Below are 21,936 nucleotides of genomic sequence, written 5' to 3'. Positions count from 1 at the left end.
GAATAGCCCTATTGAGCACTGGCCCTGGCCGCGCTGTGTATTCATTTAGCCCATGTGCATTCTCCACGTGTTGCTTGCACAGCTCTGATAGAGGCATGGGCAGGGCTATTGTGGCTGCTTTCCAAGCCCGCTTTCCCTTCCCCAGCGCTGTTACCCGGCTGCACCAAGTAGCTCGAATGCCCTGGACCTGATTCTTCATGGTGGACCGCTGGGAGATCTCTGGTTGGGCTGCAGGCCAGGGGTTTTGGTGCAATTGTGCAGTGGAAATGAGCCATGTCTTCTCTCTTCCCCCCCCTCACCCCCCGCATTCCTTCCCAGAAAAAGCCCATCCATGCTGGCAGCGTGAAAGCCGGGCTCACTGCTCTGGTTTGCCGCTCTGCTTTTGATCTCTGCAGTGTGCATACAGCAGCGCAGCGGCTTGGCGGGCTCCCATCTGATTGTTGTAGGGGCTCAAGGAGTGGCTGAAGCGATGGGGCTGAGGACTGAGGGTCATGTGCAAGCTGGGCGGGCTTCTTGCTCTCTGTGCAGGGAGTACTCAACCTGGGGCCTGGATTTTCAGAGGTGCAAAGTCTCTGCAGCTGTCCTGGGCTTGCGGTTGCTCAGCACCTCTAGGAGCCAGGTTCTCCCCACACACATGCTAGGATCATCTGGGTTCTGTGTGGATCAGCTGTTGTGGGCTCCAGCTGCAGAGGAAAAAAACAACCCAGGGTTCCCCACCCACTGCAGTCCATTCCAGTTCTCAGATGCCAGGGCAGCCCAGCCGCAGTTACAAGCCCCTTGCCTCTAGCACTGGAGAAGCATCCTGTCACGGAGTGGTCCCGACAGTCCTTTCCAGCCTTAGTCGCAGCCCACAGCCACCCCTGGTGGGCTTGACCATGCCATGCTCTGTTATATTTGTTTCCAGTCAGCGCCAGGTTCCCCACTTGTCTGCTGCAGCAGCCAGTCCTGCCTACTGCTGCCTTCCGTCAGGCTCCCCACTCCCCTCAGCACTTCCTGCCTGTTTGCTTAGACAGCCCTAGCTGCTGGGGTGCTTCCCCCTCACACAGCCCTTCAGCTGCAGCTGTACTCAGTTAATTGGCACCCTCCATCAGCTCCCTGCCTTCCTTCCAGTTAGGCTCTGGTTAAGAGTCTGGTGGGGATTTGCATTAGCCCCTGACTCAGCACACCCTGTCACACATCCCCTGTGACTGCCACTTCCCAGGTCTTGCACGTGGGGGGGTTCAGGTAATGAGGCTCCTGCAGGTGAGGGTGTGGGAGAACCTTGCTTTGTGTTACTGCTGCTCTGGAGAGCTGGAGAGCTCATGCAGCAATGCTGCCGCCATCCCAACCCCACTGACAGATGGTGGCAGCAACAACCCAGCTTCCTGCCCCTGACGGCGCTGCACTCAGGAATCCTCCCCTTCGCCCTGCTTTGCAGCCCTATTGCTTGCCCTCTGCGGCAGTTTTAAGGGGTCCCGATCCTCCTGGCTGCCACGCAGCCTTCGCTCCCACTGACTGGCAGGAGCAGAGAAGGCCCTGCACCTGCCAGGGGACATGCAGCCACTTGGGGGATTGGGCACCAAGGTGCCCAAATGCACCCTGGGTGGGTCTCTGTGCCCAACTCTCCCCCTGAACCTAATCCACGCAGTCCCTAGAATGGCAGGGTGAACACAGAGCTCATCAGCGGGAGAGGATCTCTGTGGCTTGTATGCCTGGCTAGATAGCCACTGCTGTAATCAAGGGGACCCTGCAAAGAAGGGAAAGTCAGGTTAAAATTAACCAAGAGGGAGTGGGGTCTAAGGGTTGGAGCAGGGGACTGGGCATCAGGACTCCTGGGTCCTAATCCCATTTGTGTCACTGGCTCACTCTGTGGCCTTGCACCAGACCACTTACCCTCCTTGTGCCAGGGCTTCCCTAGCTGTACCCTTCTCTGCCCTTTGGAAAATCCAGGGTCAGATGCTCAGCTACGGTAAATGGGTGTGTTCCCACCGACCTCAGTGCAGCTGGAATGTCATAGGACGTTATTAGGCCCCCGTCTCTCCTTAGTACCTGAGCACCTCATGCTCTATAGTGTATTTATCCTGTCATCCCCCTGTGGGCAGGGGAGTGCCGTTATCCTGTACACATGGGGAAACTGGGGCACAGAGCAGTTAAGTGACTGTCCCAAGGTCACATAGGCAGTGTGGAAGAGCAGGGAGTTGACTCTGACTCTCCCAAGTCTGAGACCAGCGCCCTTCCTCTCCACGCTGCACTGGCTTATCCCAGCTGTGACTCTTCCCCATAGATCCCTGGGGGGACTCTTGAGTTCTGTGCCTGCAGGGATGTGGTGTGCGGGCATCCCAGCCCTCCGTAGAACCCGATGCTAGGGGCTGTGTCATTGGTTTCCGAGGGCTGGGAACTTGGTGTGGGGCCATGGCCGTGCCCGGAATGCTGTCTCCTTTGGGACGTTTGCATCAACAGATTGCAACGCTGCTGCTCCTGAGGCTATTCTAGTGCCCTGGGCTCGTCGCGTCACACCGAGAGAGCTCACGGGCTGCCCCAGAGAGAGCCTGCGGTGAAGAACGTAGCTAGTGCTGGGGGGGGGGGGAGGGTTTATGGGCACTTTCCAGACACCTGGCAGCTCCTGGCCCCCAGCAGTGAACTCTGTTGCACAGGATGGGGTAGAAGGGTCTGTGGGAGGGAATGGGAGCGGGATCTGACTCCTGTGAAAGATCATGGGGTGGGACTCCGGATGCCTGGGTTCTATTCACAGCTCTGCCACTGACCTGTTGATGACTTTAGCAAGTGACAGCCCCTCTTCCGCCTCAGGTTCCCCTCCGTTTCCTAATTAGGTTCCACCTGCTCAGTCTCTTTAGACTGCAAGCGCCTTTGGGTGAAGGACCGTCTCTCGCTCTGTCTCTGTGCCGTGCCCAGCACAACGGGGCCCTGATCTCAGTTTGCGTCCCAAAGTGCTGCTATAATACACGTAATACCTGTCGCCACCTGCTCTGGGTTGGGCTATTGGCTGCCATTGCGCGTTGGGATGGTGTCACTAGGGTGGCGTGGTTGACGGTGTGTTTGGTGGTGGTTGTGCAGGGGGCTGTGTGTTGGATCTGCAGTTGTTGTGCTATTGAGCAAGTTTTAATGTGGATCCGCACCCAGGTTTCCTTTAATGATGAGACACGCCACTTGATGGGGCAACAACTCTAACTAATCATCAGTGGGGTAGTGGAGGGGGGCTGGTTACTCTGCACCTGGATCATCCGTTTGGTTGGGGTTTTCTCTTTTTTTTTTTTTTGGTGGTATTATTCAGATGGGTGTGTGCCAGTGGGGGGAGACAGGATTGAGGGTCTAATGGGAGAGGCCAGTGGCTGGGTGTCCAGGGAGTAGGGGGATGGTATGGGATAAGGAGGAAATGACAGGGCAGGGCAGAATACAGGGGCTCAGGTCTGTGTTCGGGGTTAAAAGGGAATGGAGGGAGATGGGTGGATGAGGGGATGGAAAGAGAGCAGAGGGGGAGTGTGATGGGCAGGTTAGGGGTAGGGCAGGGAGATGCAGACAGAGGAGGGGAAAGAACCAGGAAGTGAAACTGGCCAGCACAGCTGTTGGTGTCTGGGCTGTCAGTGGTGCTGGGGGGGAGAAAGCTCTAGAGTTTCGATCTCGGTCACCTCCAGGGTTGATATTTTTCAACCAGCTTTGATTGAGGCACAGGGCCAGCCCCTGCTCTTGGCAGTGCGGGGAGCTGCCATGCTGAGGCTGGTGGCGTGATTCCAGATTTATCCTGGAGTTTAGTGCTGATAAAATCCACCCTCGTGTGCGTGAAGAGGCTGTTTGGTTCAGAACGAATCTGCCCACAATGGTAATGCTTAATACTCTGTGGACACTGCCCACGCTCACCGTGGTTCACAGTAGTGCATTCGTGGCTGGATTCCTTCTCTCATGTGTGCTGCAGGGAAGGGTAAGTGCTCGGGAAATGGTTCACTAGTGCTTCAACGCCCCATGCGCTCTGCTCCTTCCCCCACTGAGCTAAGCTCCCACCAGGCTGCCGAGCGGTGACTGGTTCCTATTGAACAGGTGCACCCTGCAGCCGTGGCCCCACTCTGTCCTTTTGCCTCCGTTCTGTCTCGCCCATGCCTCAGTCAAGCCTTTTATGGGGGGGCATTCTGGTAGGTGAGGCAGCGTGTTGCAGGGAGGGTCCACCTTGCTTGAGTCTGCTCCCAACAGGAGGGACTGCGTGTTGGTGGGGTGGCCGTGCCAGTCTGTTCAGCGGCCCGGGCAGGGTGCCACTTAGCAAAGTCAGTTTCTGGTGAGTTGGCTCCAGGCAAAGCCAGGTGAATATTGGCCTTTTTGGTTACCCACTTTCTGCGCTGGGCAGGTCCTTTGCTCCCCAGTGTCTGTCTGGACTAGAGAGCTGACCTGGGAGAAGGGCCTGGGCTGTCCAAGGCCAGGAGCAGGAGATGGGGTGGGAGATTTGCTTGTCCTTGCATGCTGCCATCCAGGACCAATATGCAGCCACCTCTGGAGAGGGGAGGGGCAGCTGTTAAGCTACACCCTAGTGTCCTGTTCCTCTAAGGGGCTTAAAGGATTTTGAATATAGCCCCTTCTGTATTTCCCATGTGGCAAGTGTTAGTTCTTTTCCACAGGCTGGGAAACTGAGGCATAGAGGCAGAAATCAACCTATTACTACTTGTCCTATGCCCAGTGGGGGAGGGATAGCTCAGTGGTTTGAGCATTGGCCTGCTAAACCCAAGGTTGTAAGTTCAATCCTTGAGGGGGCTATTTAGGGATCTGAGGCAAAAATTGGGGATAGCTCCTGCTTTGAGCAGGGGGTTGGACTAGAGGACCTCCTCAGGTCCCTTCCAACCCTGATATTCTATGAAAACATTTGATCACCTTCCTTTGTAACAGCCCTTAACATATTTGAAGACTGTTATCAGGTCCCCCGTTTCCTTTTCTCAAGACTAAACTTGCTCAGGTTTTTACCTTTCCTCTTAGGTCATGTTTTTTAAACCTTTTATCATTTTTGTTGCTCTCTCTCTGGCTTCTCTCCAGTTTGTCCACATCTTTCCTAAAGTGTGGCACCCAGAACTGGATGCAGGCATTACCAGTGCTGAATGTAGCCGGACAATTACCTTGCTTGTCTTACAAACGCTACTCCTGTTAACATGCCTCAGAATGATACTAGCCTTTTTCGCAACTGCATCACATTGTTGGCTCTTACTCAATTTGTGATCCACTATAACCCCCAGATCCTTGTCAGCAGTGCTACTACCCAGCCACTTAATCCCCTCTTCGTAGCTGTGCAATTGATTTCCCCCTCCACCCCTTCTTAAGTGAAGTACTTTGCACTTCTCTTTATTGAATTTCATCTTGTTGATTTCAGGCCAATTTGTCAGAATTCTAATCCTGTCCTCCGAAGGGCCAGCAACTCCTCCCAGCTTGGTGTCCTCTGGAGCTCCATTATCCTGGTCATTAATGAAAATATTGAATAGTACCAGCCCAGGACTGACCCCTGCATAACCTCACTAAATCTGTCTGTCGTGTGTGTCATGTCATGTGTCCCGCCCCCCTGGTTTGATCCCGAACCATTGATAACTATATTTGAGTATGGTCTTTCAACCAGCTGTGCACCCACCTTTCGCTAGACCACATTCTGTAGTGTGCAATTGAGGATGCCATGTGGGAAGGTGTCAGAAGCTTTACTAAAATCAAGATATACCACATTTACTGCTTCACGCCATCCACTAGGCCAGTTATCCTGTCAAAGATGAAAATTAGGTTTGTTTGGCATGATTTGTTCTTGGCTATTGCTTATCACCCTGTTACCTTCCAGGTGCTTACAAATTGATTGTTCAATAATTTGTTCCAGTATCTTTCCAGGTATTGAAGTCAGGCTGACTCGTCTATATTTCCCTGGGTCCTCTTTGTTCCCCTTTTTCAAGACCGGTACTGTGTTTGCCCTTCTCCGGTCCTCTTGGACCTCACCTCTCCTCCATGAGTTTTGGAAGATAATTGCTAACAGTTCTGAGATTGCTTCAGCTAGCTTCTTAAGTACCTTAGGGTGAATTTCATCAGGCCCTGCTGACTTGAATACTTGACTAACTTAGCTAAATATTCTTTAACCTGTTCTGTCCCTGTTTTGGCTTGCGTTCCCTCCCCCTTGTTGTGAATATTGTGCTGAGTATCTGGTCACCATTAAGCTTTTTAGTGCTCCATGCTCCCTGTTAAGCTGTAGAGTATTACAACAGCCACAGAGATCACGACCCTGCATGGGCGCAGAGTGAGAGACGGTCCTTGCTCTGATGAGCTCACAGTCCGAATAGCCAAGGCAAAGGCTGGGAGGGAAAGCAGAGGCATACAGGGCAATGACTTGTCTGAGGGCAGTGGCGGAGCTGGCAATAGAACCCAGGTGCCCTGCCGATGCAAGAAGGGGGAAGGTGGATCTTGTGTTTCTCCAGCACTGATGGAGGGCAACAATCTCTGGGGTGAAGCACAGTCCCAGACTGAACTGCATATTATGCAGCCACATGGGGGAGGGGAGTTGTTTAGTGGGTTTCAGCCCTGTTTCGTACAAGCTGCTCACACTGAGATGGGCCTCGACCCAGACACTGGGCAGCCTCCTCTCTCTGGCTTCACTGCCAGGGAGTGGGTTGGACTGGAATCTGTGACATGGAGGCAAACGGCAATCAGGAGACATCCGCTCCGCTTGCACTGAGTTGCTGTCAGAGTGGCAGGGCAGTACCCCTGTCTCTGGGAGCCAGCCCCATGGCTGATCTGGAGGGTGGTCTTCTGCACATGCTGGGGTGGGAGGGCGGCAGAGAGCCAGCCTGACAGTCAGCACTGAGAGCCATCTTACCACCCACTGCCTCCAGCTTGAGTCTTGGCCATGCCTGGCTGGTCATACGCCACCAGCCTCTCTGCCGCCCAGGCACTCTCTTCCAGGTTATGCCAGCCCTGTCTTTGCCTTGCTGGTTAGCAAGAGATGTGCCCCAGTCCAAGAGGCCCTTTTGAATTGTTCCCCTGGGCCCCTGATGCTCACAGAAATCCCAGCTCCTCTGTCCCCGCAGGAGCAGTGTGCCCTAGTTTACCGTAAACCACTCTGCAGTTGTGAGCACTTTTAATAAAACCAAAGCGGTTTATTGGAGAGAGAATAGAGATTTAACTAGAAACAAGAGAAAGCAGTGGAGAGAAAAGGTTGCGATACAAAACAAAACGCAAAGCTGGGTCAGCACTTATCAATAGTTCCCTTTCCTAGCTAATAAAGTCGGGTTCTCCCCAATGTTCAGCCTGTTGCAGAAGAACCAGGATCCAAACGTTGGTGAAAACACCCCTGCTCCTAAAGGGGTTTCCTCCTTGACTGGATCCAAAGAGCCCTTCCGTCCTCTGTTAAGACTGAAACAGCGTTTTGTTCCTGTTCACAGCCAGGTTTGTTCCTGTTCACAGCCAGGGCGAGCCCGGGTCTTGTTGCAATCCTCCTTTTTCACCTTTAAGAGGTTTTGATTGTTTGTATGGCGCAAGGCTAAACAAAGGAGCCTTGCATTGCATCACCCGCTAAATAGAGGAGGCATGACAACTCCCTGCCTGCCTGCGTGGGCTGTCACCGAGACCTATATCCTGGTGACTATTTTTTTTTTTACTGCAAGTCCATAAAGCATACTGTCAGTAGAAATACATTAGTCCTTGCTAGTACCCGTACAGTTGTGAATCTTGACAAGTTATGAGCTTTCTTTAGACACCTTACAGCAAGGGTGGGCAAACTACGGCCCGCGGGCTGGATCTGGCCCACCAGCCATTTTAATCCGGCCCTCGAGTCCTTGCTGGGGAGCAGGGTCTGGTGCTTGCCGTGCTCCAGCCAGGGAGCAGGGTCGGGGGCTGTTCCACGCAGCTCCCGGAAGCAGCGGCATGGCCCCGCTCTGCCTCCTATGTGTAAGGGCAGCCAAGGGGTTCCACTCTGCATGCTGCCCCTGCCCCAAGCGCTGGCCCCTGCAGCTCCCATTGGCTGGGAACTGCAGCCAATGGGAGCCAAGCGCCGCCCCCTGCAGCCAATGGGAACCGCAACCAATGGGAGCTGCAGGGGCAGTGCCTGCGGACGGGGGCAGCATGCAGAGCCACCTGGCCACACCTCCACATAGGAGCCAGAGAAGGGACTTGCTGCTGCTGCTTCTGGGAGCCGCTTGAGGTAAGCGCTGCCTCTAGCCTGTGTCCCTGAGCCTCTAAATCCCCTGATTCCCCTCCTGCTCTCCGAACCCCTCAATCCCAGCCCGGAGCCCCCTCCCGCACCCTGAACTCCTCATTTCTGGCCCCCACCAGAGACCTCCCTCCCTACCGCACCCCAACCCCAATTGTGTGAGCATTCATGGCCCGCCATACAATTTCTATTCCCAGATGTGGCCCTCAGGCCAAAAAGTTTGCTCACCCCACCTTACAGCTTACTCTTGGTGGATAAATATCCTGTAAGACATGTTTGGTGTAGTGCGTTTGTCAGGTCTGAGGTGAGAGTTGTTCGCAAAGAGCCAGGGACCCTTTGCCAGGGAGCCTGTGTGTCACAGCCAGGTGCTGCAGTCATCCTGAGGAAAGCCCCTGTCACCCGCTCAGCCTCCTCTATTCTGAGCCCCAGGCAGAATGTAACTGGGTCTCTCATGCGTGGCTGGGATGAGCTGGGCAGGGGGACTAGACGCTGGAACTTTGCATGGAGGTGAGTGAAGGCTAGATGCAGAGCTGGGTGCATTTGTGCTGCTGGCGCCTCCTACTGACGCTGTTTATTTTTACTGCAGTAGCACCTAGGGTTGCCATTCTGGACCCCCTGGCACTAGGTGCTGTACAGACAGAACCAAAAGCCAGTCCCGGCCCCAAAGGACGTACACATCTGTACTTAAGAGAGTGTCTGGACTTGAACGTGGCATGTGACCGGCTGTACATCTGTCCCAACCCTGACCCTTTGCAGCCACTGTAGACCCCATAGCACTTTTCAACCCTCCACACTTGGCATTCCTGGATTTCCCCTGTGATTTCAGTCACATACAAGGTTCTCTGCTTGCTAAACTGCCGTGTGGTGTTCAAACAGCTGCAGCATTCTGCGCACACACCCCCTCCCAGCCCCCCTGCGCCAGCTACGTTCTCACCACTTTCCTGTGTGTCCTTAGCACTGTAGGGCTTACGGTGATTCTCCTCCTGCTCTGGGACAGGCAGGGGCCTGTGCTTTGAGTGGTGGGATCCCAGGGCTGCGAGGGTTGGAGCAGCCGTGATAAGTCATGTGTGTCCATGCTGCTTATTGTAGCTTGGGAGGTGGGAATCCAAGGGTGGAGGCGGGGGCCTTGGTCTGTGTTGCCCAGGGGCATGAGTAGGAGACTCAGGGAACCCTGGGGCATGAATGAGCCACTCCATTTGTCTCTCTCCCCCTGCAGGATGTTCCAGACGTTATACAATTACTTTTGGTGGGACCGGCTCTGGTTGCCAGTGAACCTGACATGGTCGGACCTGGAAGACCAGGATGGGCGGGTCTATGCCAAGGCTTCGGACCTCTACATCACCATCCCCTTAGCCTTCCTTTTCCTCATCGTCAGGCACCTCTTTGAAATGTGAGTACCCTTTGGGGAGGCCAGGTCGGCCTCCGTTCCTGCAGCCTGGCTGGAGCCAGCTGCAAAGAGCTCCCCCTGGCGGACAGTGAGGGAATATCCAGTCCCTAGAGGAAGTTTTGTCTTTAATGCCAGGCAGTTGAGGGCAGATTTTCATAACACTGGGTGCACATTAGGTGCTTCTGCAAACCCAGACCTTGTTAAGGTGCCTGAGCGGTCTAGAAAATCTGGCCGGCCCCAGTTCAAATCCCCACATCCCCACTGCCTTCCCAGAGCCAGGAATCCTGACCCCCCTGCTCTAACCACAGACCCCACTCCTTCCCAGAGCTGGGGATAGATCCCAGGGGTCTTGACTCTGCTCTGTCCACTAGACCCCACTCCCCTCTCAGAGCTGGCGGTAGAACCCAGGAGTCCTGACTTCCAGCCCTCTGCTCTAACCCACTAGACCCCACTCCCCATCCAGAGCTGTGAACAAAACCCAGGAGTCCTGAATCCCCCAGTCCAGTGTGTGGGCCATGGGTGCCTTCTGGGCGGTATGGACTCTGGATCAGATCCTGATCGGGTGGGACGGGACAAATGAACGGGGGAGAATCTCCTTATTTTACTTGGGCTGTGTCTACACTACGCTTCCGTCAAAATTTTGTCAGGAGTGTGAAAAAAACTCCTTGACTGACAAAAGTTTTACCAATGGAAAGTGCTGGTGTGGGTAGCATTTTGTTGGTGGGAGATGCTCTCCCGCCAACAAAGCTACTGCCCCTCGTTGGGTGTGGTTTTATTTTGCACTGCGTACCTTACAACGGTACGGCCGTAGCGGCACAGCTAAGGTACACAGTGTAGACAGCATCGTACACACGCTGTCCCTCCCTCCAAAATAGTAAAAAGTCCTAAACCCAGACTGCATGAAGCAGCAGACAATGGACTGCAGGCTGCGACCTGCACTGACCTCTGTGGGAATGAGATAAAGCTTGGTAGATGGTCTCTAACCTCCTAGCTTCTAGGAATACGGAGCATGTGGAGTATATTTATATGCACCCATCCCAGGCCGCACTGCACAAATGCTTGCATTGTGCAGTCCAGCCCCCGATCCCAACTGTCTCAGCAATGCTGGGGGCTGAGGCAGGAACAGCTGGGCCGAGGAATTAAAGAGCAATTTGTTGTATAAACCACTGTCATGGTGACAAACGGAGACCTGAGAACAGAGCTGGCTTTGTTGGGGGATCGGCACAGGCACGTGGGTGGGTGGAGCTCTATCGGGAGCTGCCCGCCTGTGTTGTGTGTGTGCGCCCTGGGTGCTCTATGCCTGTGAGCATCTTGCTGTGATCGCAGCTGGGTGGGAGGAGCAGTGTGAAGCTGGGGGAGGAGGGGGCTGGGTTTCTGTGGGGATGTCTCCCCACATGTTGTCAGTAAATACAAAACCTGTGTGGGATGAAAGCAGGGGCCTTGGACTGGGAAGAAGGGGGCTAGAGATGTTTCTTTTCTGTGTAGCAAAGGGAAGATTCACTTTCCCAGCCTTCGACTTTCTCTTTCTTTCTATCTTTCCTGTCGCCCGTTCTTTTTTTCCTCTCCCCTCAGTTAAAGACATGCTCAGTCTGTCTCTTTGCTTTCATATCATTCACTTCTCTCCCTCTGAGTGTTTCTTCTTCTCTTCCCTCAATTAATTTTTCATTCACTCTGTCTCCCCAGCCATCAGTTCAGAGCCCCCACTCTGATTTTTAATCCTTTACTTCCCCTGCGCCTGTCAGTCACCTCCATTATGGCAGGTCGTCTGATCAAAACACACACATTGTTTGTTGACTTTAACTCTTTGCTCCAACTGCTAGGAGTCAGGACTCCTGGGTTCTGTCCCCAGCTCTGGGACAGGAGTGGGCTTAAAGATTGGGAGACAGGACTCCTGGATTTTGTTCTCACCAACTGTATGACAGGGGAGTGAGTCCAGTCCCTTCTCCGTCCCTCAGTTTCCCCATCTGTAAAATGGGAAGGATGTTAAAGATTCCTCCCGAGCCATCTGCATCCCTTTGGCTCAGGTAGGTTTGCTCTGTCATGTGGGTTTGACTGCCACCTAATGGCCACTGCCCAGCAGAATTCTTGTCAGTGACTTTACAGGCAGCTTTGGAGTTCTGATCTGAGGGCTGTCAGGTTGCAGGAGGGAATTGATTGTCCATATGGATCCGTGTTATGGTAGGGCCTACAGGGCAAGCAGTAATGGGTGTGTCTTTGCCAGAAGCTGCACAAATGTAGGGTGACGCACGGTTCCTGCCCTGAAGAGTTATTACCTAATAATTAGACATATTATGGTAGCACCTAATAGCCGCATGGTGCCAGGTGCTGCACACATTAATAACTCCTCCTCCTAACTCTTCCGTGGCACTTCCCATCCATAGATCTCAAAGTGCTGTACTCTGGAGAGCCGTGTCCTCCTCCGCCTTGCACAGATGGTGAAAAGCTGTGTGAAAGCCGTGGTGCTCTCCCTTTTCTAGACTGTGGCCCCATCTTATAACAACGCCAGATGGCCACAAAGGGAAGGGCCTCCATGTTCTAAAGCATTATTCTAACCATGTGTTTTCTGCCTGTGTTCCCCATTCCTCTCCCCCGCTTCGCCCCACCCCCAGATATGTGGCTACCCCACTAGCCGGGCTTTTGAATGTCAAGGAGAAGATCCGATTAAAAGCCACCCCGAATCCCGTGCTAGAAAAGTTCTACGCTTCATCCACAAAACACCCCAAACAGGTACAGTGCGTGCCACCGGCAGGGGGGACGGGATGACACGACGTGTGTTGCCTGTGACGGGCATGGTGCTGGTATTGCACCCGGGTGCTGTGGGTCAGGTGCCCGGGCTGCCCTCTCCCACCTGGGGTCTCTGGGAGCTGATCTGTACGGGGCTAGCCAGGCGGCTGGGGCATTAATGTGATGGTATTAAATGAATCTGGCTCTGTGTGTTGGAAGAAACGGGGAGGCAAGTTGAGGAGCGAAGTGGCTGCATTTAGCGCTCGGGGGCGCTTTTGCATGCGGCTTGAGCGATGCAGGGGCTAAAGCACTGGTCTTTCCCCCCGGTGGGGTGGGGATCCATTCCTGATCATTACAGGCACTCTGCCTCATCCCCAGTAGGTAGCTGGCCAGAATGGCAGCCTGTGCCCTGGGGGGTTCCCAGAGCTGGCATAACAGGGAGGAGGTACAAGGCAGGATTGAGGGGCATTGGCACAGCTGCTGGGGCAGAGGGGGAGCCCCGGGCTGGATTAGCAGGGGGGGATGCAGGTTGGGATTGAGGAGCCTAAGGCTGGGATAGCAGGGGGCTGCTGGGTAGGAGTGAGGGGCACCGGCAGAGCTGGGGGTGTCAGGAATTGGGATAGCATGGGGATGTGGGTCAGGAATGAGGGGCCTGGGCAGAGCTCTGTGTGGGGTAAACCCAGAGCTGGGCTAGCCAGGGTGGGTTGGGATTGAGGGGCCCCAGCAGAGCGGGGTGTGCGAGGCTAACAGCCTGTGGGTCAGGATTGCAGAGGAGCTAGTACCCTGCACTTGTCGCTTTCAGCTTCTCACTCTCTCAGGCACCTGCGCCCCCCAGCCCTTGTGGCCACTGGCTCTGAAGGCACAAAACAAACCCGTTTTCGGCTCCCTGGGCCTGGCTGCGCAGTAACAGCGGGCTGTGGCTGCAGTGGGTGTAGACGGACCCGCTTTAGCGAGCTCAGGAGCAGCGAAGCTGCAGCAGCACCAGCTCAGGGCCAGTCTGGGCCCCCAGAGTTGCTCATGGGCTAGATGCCCCCACCCGGCGTCTTCGCTATGGTCAGGACCTGAGCTCATGAGACCAAAGCAAGCCTGGGTAGCTCCACGCAAGCTGCCATTCCACAGCCCTGATTGTCAGGCAGACACCCTCTGCTTCCCCTGGCATGAGTGGCTCCTGTCTCCCACTGACCACCCTGTGGCCTGGTCTTGGGGCCCAGCCAGCCCCTGGGTCACCCTGGCATCCGGTAACTGCCCCGGGTCTCTCCCCTCCCAGGGCGACGTCGAGATGCTCTCCAAGAAGAGCGGCTGCATGGTCCGGCAGGTGGAGCGCTGGTTCCGACGCAGGCGCAACCAGGACAGGCCCAGCTTGCTCAAGAAGTTCCGGGAGGCCAGGTAAGAGCCTGGTGCCGCTCGCCCAGCTGTGCAACAGCGACCCTGTCGCACCCTGGTGTCTGCAGCACCCCCTGCAGCCCATCTCTCTCTGAACTCGGGACCCCCTTGTGCTCTCTGCTGAGCTGGGCACCGTGGGGCGGACCCGGGGCTCTCGCTGTAATGAGACCCGGCAGGGGTTGGCAGGTGGGTGGTTCTCCAGTGGTAGTGAAGGGAGCATCTGTGGGCTGTGAGTGCTGGAACGGCAGCGTGGGGGGCCCCGGGAGTCTATTTGGGGTGATCCCCTTAGGTCCATAGTGCCCTGTCACCCCTGTGCGCTGCCATCAGAACTGAGCAGGCAGGTTGGGGGAGGGGGAGGGAGTGCGTGGGAGTGGAAGAGGCTGTTCCCTCCCCAGCCCAAGCTGGTGAGCGCTGCTTCTGAGCCCAGCTCGGCTCTGAGCACAGCTCCAGCTCCAGCTTCAAGGCAAGAGGGTGACAGGATTGAGGGGACTCTTAAAACCCAGCAGCTGCAAGGCTAGCTCCTCCCCCTCTCCAGTTTTCTCCCAGGGCATAGGACAAGGCTCCGTCCCTGCTAGATCGCGAGAGAGGCACAGAAAGGGTCCCCCGTGACCCAGACGGACGCTTCAACCCTGTGTCCCCTGGGCCGGCTCGCTCTGGAGCTCCCAGCGTCTGGGGCTCCCTACCGGCCCTGCCCATGATGTGTTCTCTCTCCCCTTCACCCCGCCCCCGGCTCCTCTGTTGAGAACCATCTGCTTCCTTTTTCCAGTTGGCGATTCACCTTTTACCTTATTGCTTTCATTGCTGGCATGGCCGTCATAGTGGACGTAAGTAAGATCTGCCGTTTTGACCCCTTCCCGGTCTCTCACCCCATCCTGGCCAAGCTGCCCTGCTAACCTCTGCCGTGTCTCCCCCGTCCCGCTTTTCCTCACAGAAGCCCTGGTTCTACGACTTGAAGGAAGTGTGGAAAGGGTACCCGATCCAGGTGAGTCCAGCATGCGCCTGCTGTTCGGGTTAGCGCCGCTGGACAGAGAGTCCTGGCTCAGCTCGGGCTCCAGCATAGCTGCCCACGCAGCACGGGCTCCCTGCTTCATTGGGACGCGTGTCCATTGGTGCATGTGCTCCGAAGTCAGGATGGTTACCTGGCAACTACTTGGTGGATAACATCTCCTTGGAGGGAGTTCTAAGGAATTGCTGGGATAGTGCAATATGTGGCCTGTGGCCATCTAGAAATCCAGGGTGATGTCAAGGCTCAGATCCTCCTGCTTCCAAAGCTCAGGTCCCTGCTGCTTGAGCTACTAGAGAATCCTCATTAGTTCTGTGCAGAATTGGGCTTATGACACACAGTGGTGCCATTCTGATCCCATCCAGCAGAGGGCGCGCGCGCATGCTGCAGCAGAGCATTGTGACGATTCGCTCTCTGTCCCCCTTTGCCTTGCAGACCACGTTGCCGTCGCAGTACTGGTACTACATGATTGAGCTGTCGTTCTACTGGTCCCTGCTCTTCAGCATCGCCTCCGACGTGAAGCGCAAGGTAGGCTGTCTCTTGCGGGCCCGGCTGTGCAGGAGGCAGGGGTCTCTGGGAAGGCGGGGGGCTGGATGGAGATCCATGTGCATCCCCAGTCCCGGGCTGCTGCTGAATGGGGATGAGATCTGTGGGCTGCTCCTACCGACCCTGTGGGGCTCTGGAGAGAATCCCCTCTGCCCTGATCAGTTCTAGGCCTCCAGGACTTGGGAGGGAAGGGTCTGCTGGGGTCAGAGGGCTTCTACTTGGGGCTGCCTCCACTAGCTCCATAGGGCGAGCAGTGGCCCCCAAACCAGCCCTGGTACTAGGAATGTGGCCCTTCCCCCACTACATGGGTGTAGTTGCTTGGTGATCCCCAGGTAGCCCCTCTCCACCTCCCGGATTGGGATATTGCATGGGATTCTGTGTCCAGGGCTGGGGGTGTCTGGGCAGGGCTGGGGGAGTGAACAGCTTGGAAGTGCTGGGCAGGGAGGGTCTGGTGTGTTTGGGGATGGGGCAGGGGTAGGAGGTTTGGCAGGGTAGGGCCTGGTGTATCTGGGGCAGGAGGGGCTGGGCTGGGGTCTGACCCCTCCTCTTGTGTGTTGCGGGGCTTAATCCCTTCCTTTCCCCTCCCCCCTCTTCCCGGCAGGACTTCAAAGAGCAGATCATCCATCATGTGGCCACCATCATCCTGATCAGCTTTTCCTGGTTCGCCAATTACATCCGGGCGGGGACGCTGATCATGGCCCTGCATGACTCTTCCGACTACCTGCTGGAGGTGAGCCGGGTGGGGGGAGCAGCGCGCAACCCCCCACCCAGTCCCTGCGGCTCTTCCCCATGGCTGATGCACCATACAACCACCATGCCAGTGAGAGCAGACCCCCTGGCGCCCCCGTGGAGCCAGTGGGACTCACTCCCATGGGGTGTGGGGGCTGCCCCACTGAGCCCAGCACAGAACCCAGGAGTCCAGAGACTCATCCCTGGTCTATTTGGACTCTGAGTGCCTTGGGGCAGGGGACAGTGTCTCACTCTGTATCTGGGCAGCACCTGGCACACGGGGACCTCTGGGTGCTTCAGCACTACACCTGACGCGAAATGGATGACTCTGCGTTTCATTAAGAGACGTCCATCGTCGGGAGCTGGGGGCTACTCTCCAGACGCAAGCCCTGCCTGAAAACCAAACCATGCAGCTGCTGTTAGCAGTGCCGCTCGACCTTAGAGCGTAGAGGTTCCCAGCTAAGAGCAGGACCCTGTTGTGCGAGGTGCTGTATGTACGGAACGAGACCCGGCCCCTGCCCCAAGGAGCTCCCAGTCGAGACTGACGAGGGGTGGGAGAGCCCCCGAGAGACACAGTGACTCATCTGAGTCTCCCAAGGCCCACGCTCTGCCCCCTCCCACCCCTCAAAGGCACTGCAGCTTACTGTGGCTTTGGCCTCTCGCCCCCAGTCTGCCAAGATGTTTAACTACGCCGGCTGGAAGAACACCTGCAACAACATCTTCATCGTGTTCGCCGCCGTCTTCATCGTCACGCGCCTCGTCATCCTGCCCTTCTGGTGAGCGAGCCTCTGACCACCGGGCTGCTGCTGCTGCCAGGCCTGGGACAGCATCGCAGGCAGTGGGGCGGAAAAGCTGGCCGTCGGATGATGTTCCACAAGGCCAAGCTGTTGCGTTTCGTGTACCTGGCAGAGCCAGGAATAGAACCCAGGGCTCCTGAGAGCCAGGGTGGCCCTCTAGCCACTAGGCCATGCTGCCAATTTTGCTTCTGAGCAGCGTGAACCAGGAGGGTTGCGTAGCCGCCTCACTTTCAGTACAGTGGTCTCCTGTGCTCTCCTGTAGGATCATGCACTGCACGGTGGTCTATCCTCTGGACCTGTACCCGCCCTTCTTCGGCTATTACTTCTTCAACTTCATGATGGTGGTACTCCAATCGCTGCATGTCTTCTGGGCGTATCTCATCATCCGCATGGCCCACAAGTTCATAACTGGAAAGGCAGGTTCACTCTCTCTGGTGGGGAGGGAGGGTGTTTTTGTTTGTTTCCAGGTCACCCTTCGCTTACATTGGAACCCAGGGGCCAGGAGGGAAGCAAAGGGAAGCCACCTCTCTGGGGAGGATGGGGAAGTGGAAGAGATCAGCAATTTTTAAGACCGGCTGAGGGGCCTTTTCTTGTCTTGGTTAATGGAGACAAATAACACGATAAACACCCTAGTCCACATTGTAGGGTTGTTGGTTTGTTTGTGGTGCAACAGTGCAGAGATTCCTGTCAGAGGAGCAGAGGGGTGTGTGTGTGTGTGAGTGAGGGCGGGGGTGTTGGTGAGCACTGGGGCCTCTATTGCCTTTTTGAGGATAGAGAAAAACCTTTGGTCCAGATCTTCAGTAATGCAGGTGCCTATCTCCCACTGATTCCTATGGGAATTAGGCACTTCAATACCTATGAGGATCTGGGCCTTGGGGATTTAAGCAGCAGCGTGATTTGAGGTGCCTGTGTCACATCCCAGGGCATCCAGACCGGGTGGGGCCACATGCTGGGTGGTGGCTCTAGGGGAGGTCAGCTCTAGTAACGGGAGAAGTTCGCTAGGGCAACAGCATGGAGCGGGCAGAGGCAGGGAGAAGCCAGAGTTCAGCAGCGAAGTCCTGGAGCGTCTCTAGGGAAGGCAAGGCAGTAGGGGGTCAGTGAGCCCTGGGGTAAACGGAGAGGGGGGCCTTTCACATCGCGGTTGCGAGTGCAAACTCAGTCCCAGGCAGTGGCTGTTACCATCTAAAGCGTGTGCGGTGGCCCTCGTGTGAGATGTGTGGGAGGATTTCGCCCAGTTCCCAGTCAAGTGCCTGGCTCACAAAGCTACCTCTGCAGATGGCACTAATGGAGGAAGGGCAGGGCTGTGGATGGAGTGGGCCTCAGACAGGGAAACTAAGGCACAGAAGCAAAACGGATCCTGCAGATAGTCAGTGGCAGCGCTAGGAACAGACCCCAGGAGTCCTGACACCCAGTCCCACTCCGCTCTAGCCTGCTCGCCCCGTTTCACTTTGATTCATGAAGCGCCTTTCTTTTCGATCCCCCCAGGTGGTGGAAGACGAGAGGAGTGATCGCGAAGAGACCGACAACACGGAGGAGGAGGAAGTGACGAAGAACGGGCCCCTTTCCAACGGGCACCCCGTCCTGAACAACAACCACCGGAAAACCGATTGATTTTAGGCGCACGTGGAGGTGTCACCAGCTTGCTGCCCGGCCCCACCACCACGGGCGTGAGCTGAGAAGGCCAAAACTTTGAGAACTTCAGCTTCCACCCTGCCACCAAGAGTAGTGCCAGGGTCTCCCTCCTGTCCCCTATAAATAGTTACTCCCCCTCTTCTCCCAAAACTGATCTAGTGGAAGGAAATAGCTGACCCATCTAGGGGGGAGGCTAAAGGCATGGATCCTGGAGTGGCAGCACCAACCTACACGTGTGCTTAGAATACATCATTTGAGGTCAATTTTCTTTCCTATCGCTGCAGATGGAAATGTGCCAACTTTGTGGGGGGGAGGGGTGGTAGCACTTTGTGCCACCGCCATACAGTAGTGTCCTTTCTCTCTGTGTCCTCACCCAGCTGCCTTAAAACCAAACTGGGATGCAAGGATTCCCTTCTGCAAGACTATCTGGCCCCATCCCCAACTCTAGGGGCATAGTGGAAGGCACAGCCAGATTGCTACATGAGGGAGAGATGGCAAATTGCTCTCACTTTTTTTGTGTTTTTTACACACACACACAGAGAAAGCTGGCGCCAGTTCCTTCCCAGTCTGTTTTATTGGTGAGGTATGGTTTCATTGCCTCTCTAGTCGCTTTTTTCTCACCTCTCAAGTTTCTGGAAGGGAATTCCCTAGCTGTGTTGCTGGTGGAAATAACGCACAAAAAGCGGAAGTCTGTTGTCTCTTTAATGTCCTCTGAGGGTTTGGATTCAATTGCAAAGACTCGCTCGTTCCCCTTTGTTGGGTTTTTTTTTAAATGACTGCAAGCCCTCTCCCCAAACTCCTTTCCAGCTGCAGAGGAAATTGTAGTGTTTCCCATGCAGAAGGGGCATAGAATTTTGCTTTCTTGGGTAATAGCAAAACCATGAAATCAAAGCCTAGGCAGGCCAAAGACTCTCCTGTCAGTTTCAGCTCTGCCTCTTAGCTAAGTGGATTCGTGCAGTTCAGGCCCTTCTGGGAGCCTTTCGCTCAGCTGCAGAGTGAAGGAGTTCAGGGACTAAGATGAAGGGGTCTAGTTTTGAAAGAAGACCCTGGTCCCCATTTTGACTTTGCTACTTGCCACAGTTAGTGAATGGAGGTCAAAGCTTTGGCGGCTGGCTCCCCAGCGTGACCGAAATGTGCCCATTGCGCCCAGAAAAGCAAAGGAATTGGGGGAGCAGGCAGGAAGAGCAGCCAGAATGAATTTGTGCTCTGTTTACAGCTCACCACCACAGTAACAGACTTGTGGGATCAGGTGACATTTGTTCTACCAGGGGGGAGGCTAGATTAAGTAGATGAAGGTCTGGGTATTAATGGCTGATTTAATAGACACTATGGAATACTTGCTGGAAGGAAGCTGTGTGGTTTAGACATGCTCCCTCGTACCTATTTCGGTGGGATTTAATACGTCCCGTTATGTTGCTCTATGAGAATTGGTCCTGATCACCCTTAAGAACGATCTATTCCACTTCCCTTCTAACGCGCTGCTCCCCCCTCTGCCCAGGCTGTAAATCAACACATGAATTTACAACTGAATTTTTTTCCTATTTATTTGTTTTAAAGCGAGGACTAAGTACAAAGAGGAACTGGAGCGCAGAGAGCCTTCCCTGTAAACCCAGATTTGGTGGGGGCTGAAATGCTGAAGGCATTAAAACTTTCCAGGCTAGACAGAGGGGTTGGAGAAAAGGACCATTAACCTAACTTCAGACCAAAATGTTGTTTTTTTAAAAGTTAAAATTTATTAAAAGTTAAATAAAACTAAAACTTCTGTAAAAACAGGCGTGGTGTTTTCTGTGGGGAGTGTCACCCTTTTCCCACCCCGCCCATCTGAGGGGTTTGGATCAGTATGAAACGCACAGCTTTTCTATCAGCTGTGCTAGGCTTGCAAGACTTGAGCTGGTGTGGTTTTCACAGGAGCGTCCTTGTGGTGGTAACATGGTCACTACAATAGCAGGGATCAGCTCCCATTTTTAAGGCATCAAAATAAGCAGCCAGATTTTCAAAAGCACTCAACATGCTGGGTTTTGAGGTGTCCTGGAAACCTGGATGAGGCCACTGGGAGGTGTGGGGAATTTTTGAAAGTCTGGCCTTTAGTTAAGAGCTTGAACACTTGGGGGAACCAAGCCCAGAATGTGGGTTCAGAACTTCATATGCTTTCTACTGCCCTACTTTTAAACACAACTGGCCTCCCACTTCCTAGAAAAGCCACCTGCTACAGCCCTCTGAGGTTACACGGCTGAAATACTAGTGTGGCTACTGGCAGCTGTTCCTACAGGCAGCTTGGGAGGAACCAGCTGCTGATTTAACCCTGCTATTAATAGCACTTATCTATTAGCTTTGCAAGATTCCCATGCAGCCCCTCAAACGGACAGAGACAGGATGAGCTTTCAGATGTCCAAGGAAAGGTAATTACTGTAAAACACTTTAAAATCCAATGTCAGACTCTCTCCCCCCATTAGCAAGGGTGGAGTCCCTTTTCTCCATGTGTGTAGTACCTCTGCTCAGGAGTGACCCCCTTTGCTGGTCCAGGGAACCTCCGTTCCCATGACCCATTCGTTTCATTGACTAGCTCAGTAGAGGGGGCCTGCACTGATGCTCTTTGTAGCTCTGTGCCTTGTGGATGGTCTGACCCTGAGCTGGCTTGTACGTGCCCCTGCAGGCTGGAAAGGGGGGAGCAACCGGAACAGTGTACTTCCCCTAGCTTGGTTCGCTCATGATCACAGTGAACTCAGACTTGCCCGTGGCCTTTGCGGTTTGACAGCTGGTGCCTAGGGATCTCCTCTAGATGCTGTGGCAGGTGCCATGTGCTGATTGGGTGGTTCTGGCAGATTCGTGAGGTGACAGTGCCCAAGGTCCAGTGTGTGTTAAGCTAAACCTGCTGCTCTAGGCGGAGTTGAGTAGAACCTGCTCTGGGTTTAGGACACAAGTGCATCCCTTTGTAAGTGCAGTTTAGTTTGAGACCCTGACAAGGAAATCACTCAACCCCTTTGGATGTGCAGGGACTTGGACAGGCTACAGCACCTACACCTGTAAAAAGAGGCCTGAAATTACACCTCTGCTTTAAGGAAAGGAGCCACTTCTAGCTTCACCTGCAGCCATAACCCTTTGGTCTTGGAAGGCTGAGACTGGCCCCTGAGAAACCCCATGAGCAGGTCAAAATAGACACCACAGCGGCTCAAGCTTACTCCCGCCAGTGTCAGCTGGAGCCTAGCAGTAGATATTTGTCCCTGCTAGCAGCCCATGCCACCCTAGATTAAGCTCTTCATGCAAATCTGCAGCTGCCACTAGATGCACCCACATCTTTACAAATGTCCTCTGAGCAGATATTTTTAGATTTGTTTCCAGTGTGAGCAACGTGCCCTGGCATCTCTAGCCACAGGGAAAGCTGGGTGAAGGAATTTGACAATGAGCCCTGAGGGGGCTAGTTGTCATGCAAAGCTCTCAAAGACAGTGTGCCTTCACCTGGCCCAGGGCAGGCAGCATAGTGTGTTAGAGTCCTGGCCCTGTAGAAGACTTAGTCTGCTATTTGATGTAGCTATAACTTAACCCTAGAACAATCCTCAGCTGTATAACTGAGCACCAGTCTCCTAAAACT

The 21,936-nt window shown here is 54.7% G+C and overlaps 1 protein-coding gene across 3 annotated transcripts in view; it reads left to right on the top strand.

The window, feature by feature from the left end:
- Nucleotides 1–20,117, top strand: part of CERS2 (ceramide synthase 2) — a 47,398-nt gene extending 27,281 nt beyond the window's left edge. For 2 of the 3 annotated variants that reach the window (XM_048827790.2, XM_048827789.2), the window contains exons 2-11: nt 9,363–9,536; nt 12,143–12,260; nt 13,525–13,643; nt 14,407–14,464; nt 14,572–14,622; nt 15,079–15,171; nt 15,791–15,919; nt 16,588–16,694; nt 16,978–17,131; nt 18,201–20,117. In XM_048827790.2, the coding sequence (XP_048683747.1) occupies nt 9,364–9,536; nt 12,143–12,260; nt 13,525–13,643; nt 14,407–14,464; nt 14,572–14,622; nt 15,079–15,171; nt 15,791–15,919; nt 16,588–16,694; nt 16,978–17,131; nt 18,201–18,326 (1,128 nt within the window). In that variant the 5' untranslated portion in view covers nt 9,363 and the 3' untranslated portion in view covers nt 18,327–20,117. Of the gene's footprint in view, nt 1–8,113; nt 8,138–9,362; nt 9,537–12,142; nt 12,261–13,524; nt 13,644–14,406; nt 14,465–14,571; nt 14,623–15,078; nt 15,172–15,790; nt 15,920–16,587; nt 16,695–16,977; nt 17,132–18,200 lie in introns of those variants that run through there. The other variant, XM_048827791.2, reaches the window with a different exon arrangement.
- The last annotated feature ends 1,819 nt before the right edge of the window (nt 20,118–21,936 follow it).

This window comes from Caretta caretta, chromosome 24 (assembly GCF_965140235.1).
Source record: "Caretta caretta isolate rCarCar2 chromosome 24, rCarCar1.hap1, whole genome shotgun sequence".
Classification (NCBI taxonomy): Eukaryota; Metazoa; Chordata; order Testudines; family Cheloniidae; genus Caretta; species Caretta caretta.
Note: the sequence above shows the minus strand (reverse complement) of the source record. Positions and strands in the feature narration are given on the sequence as shown.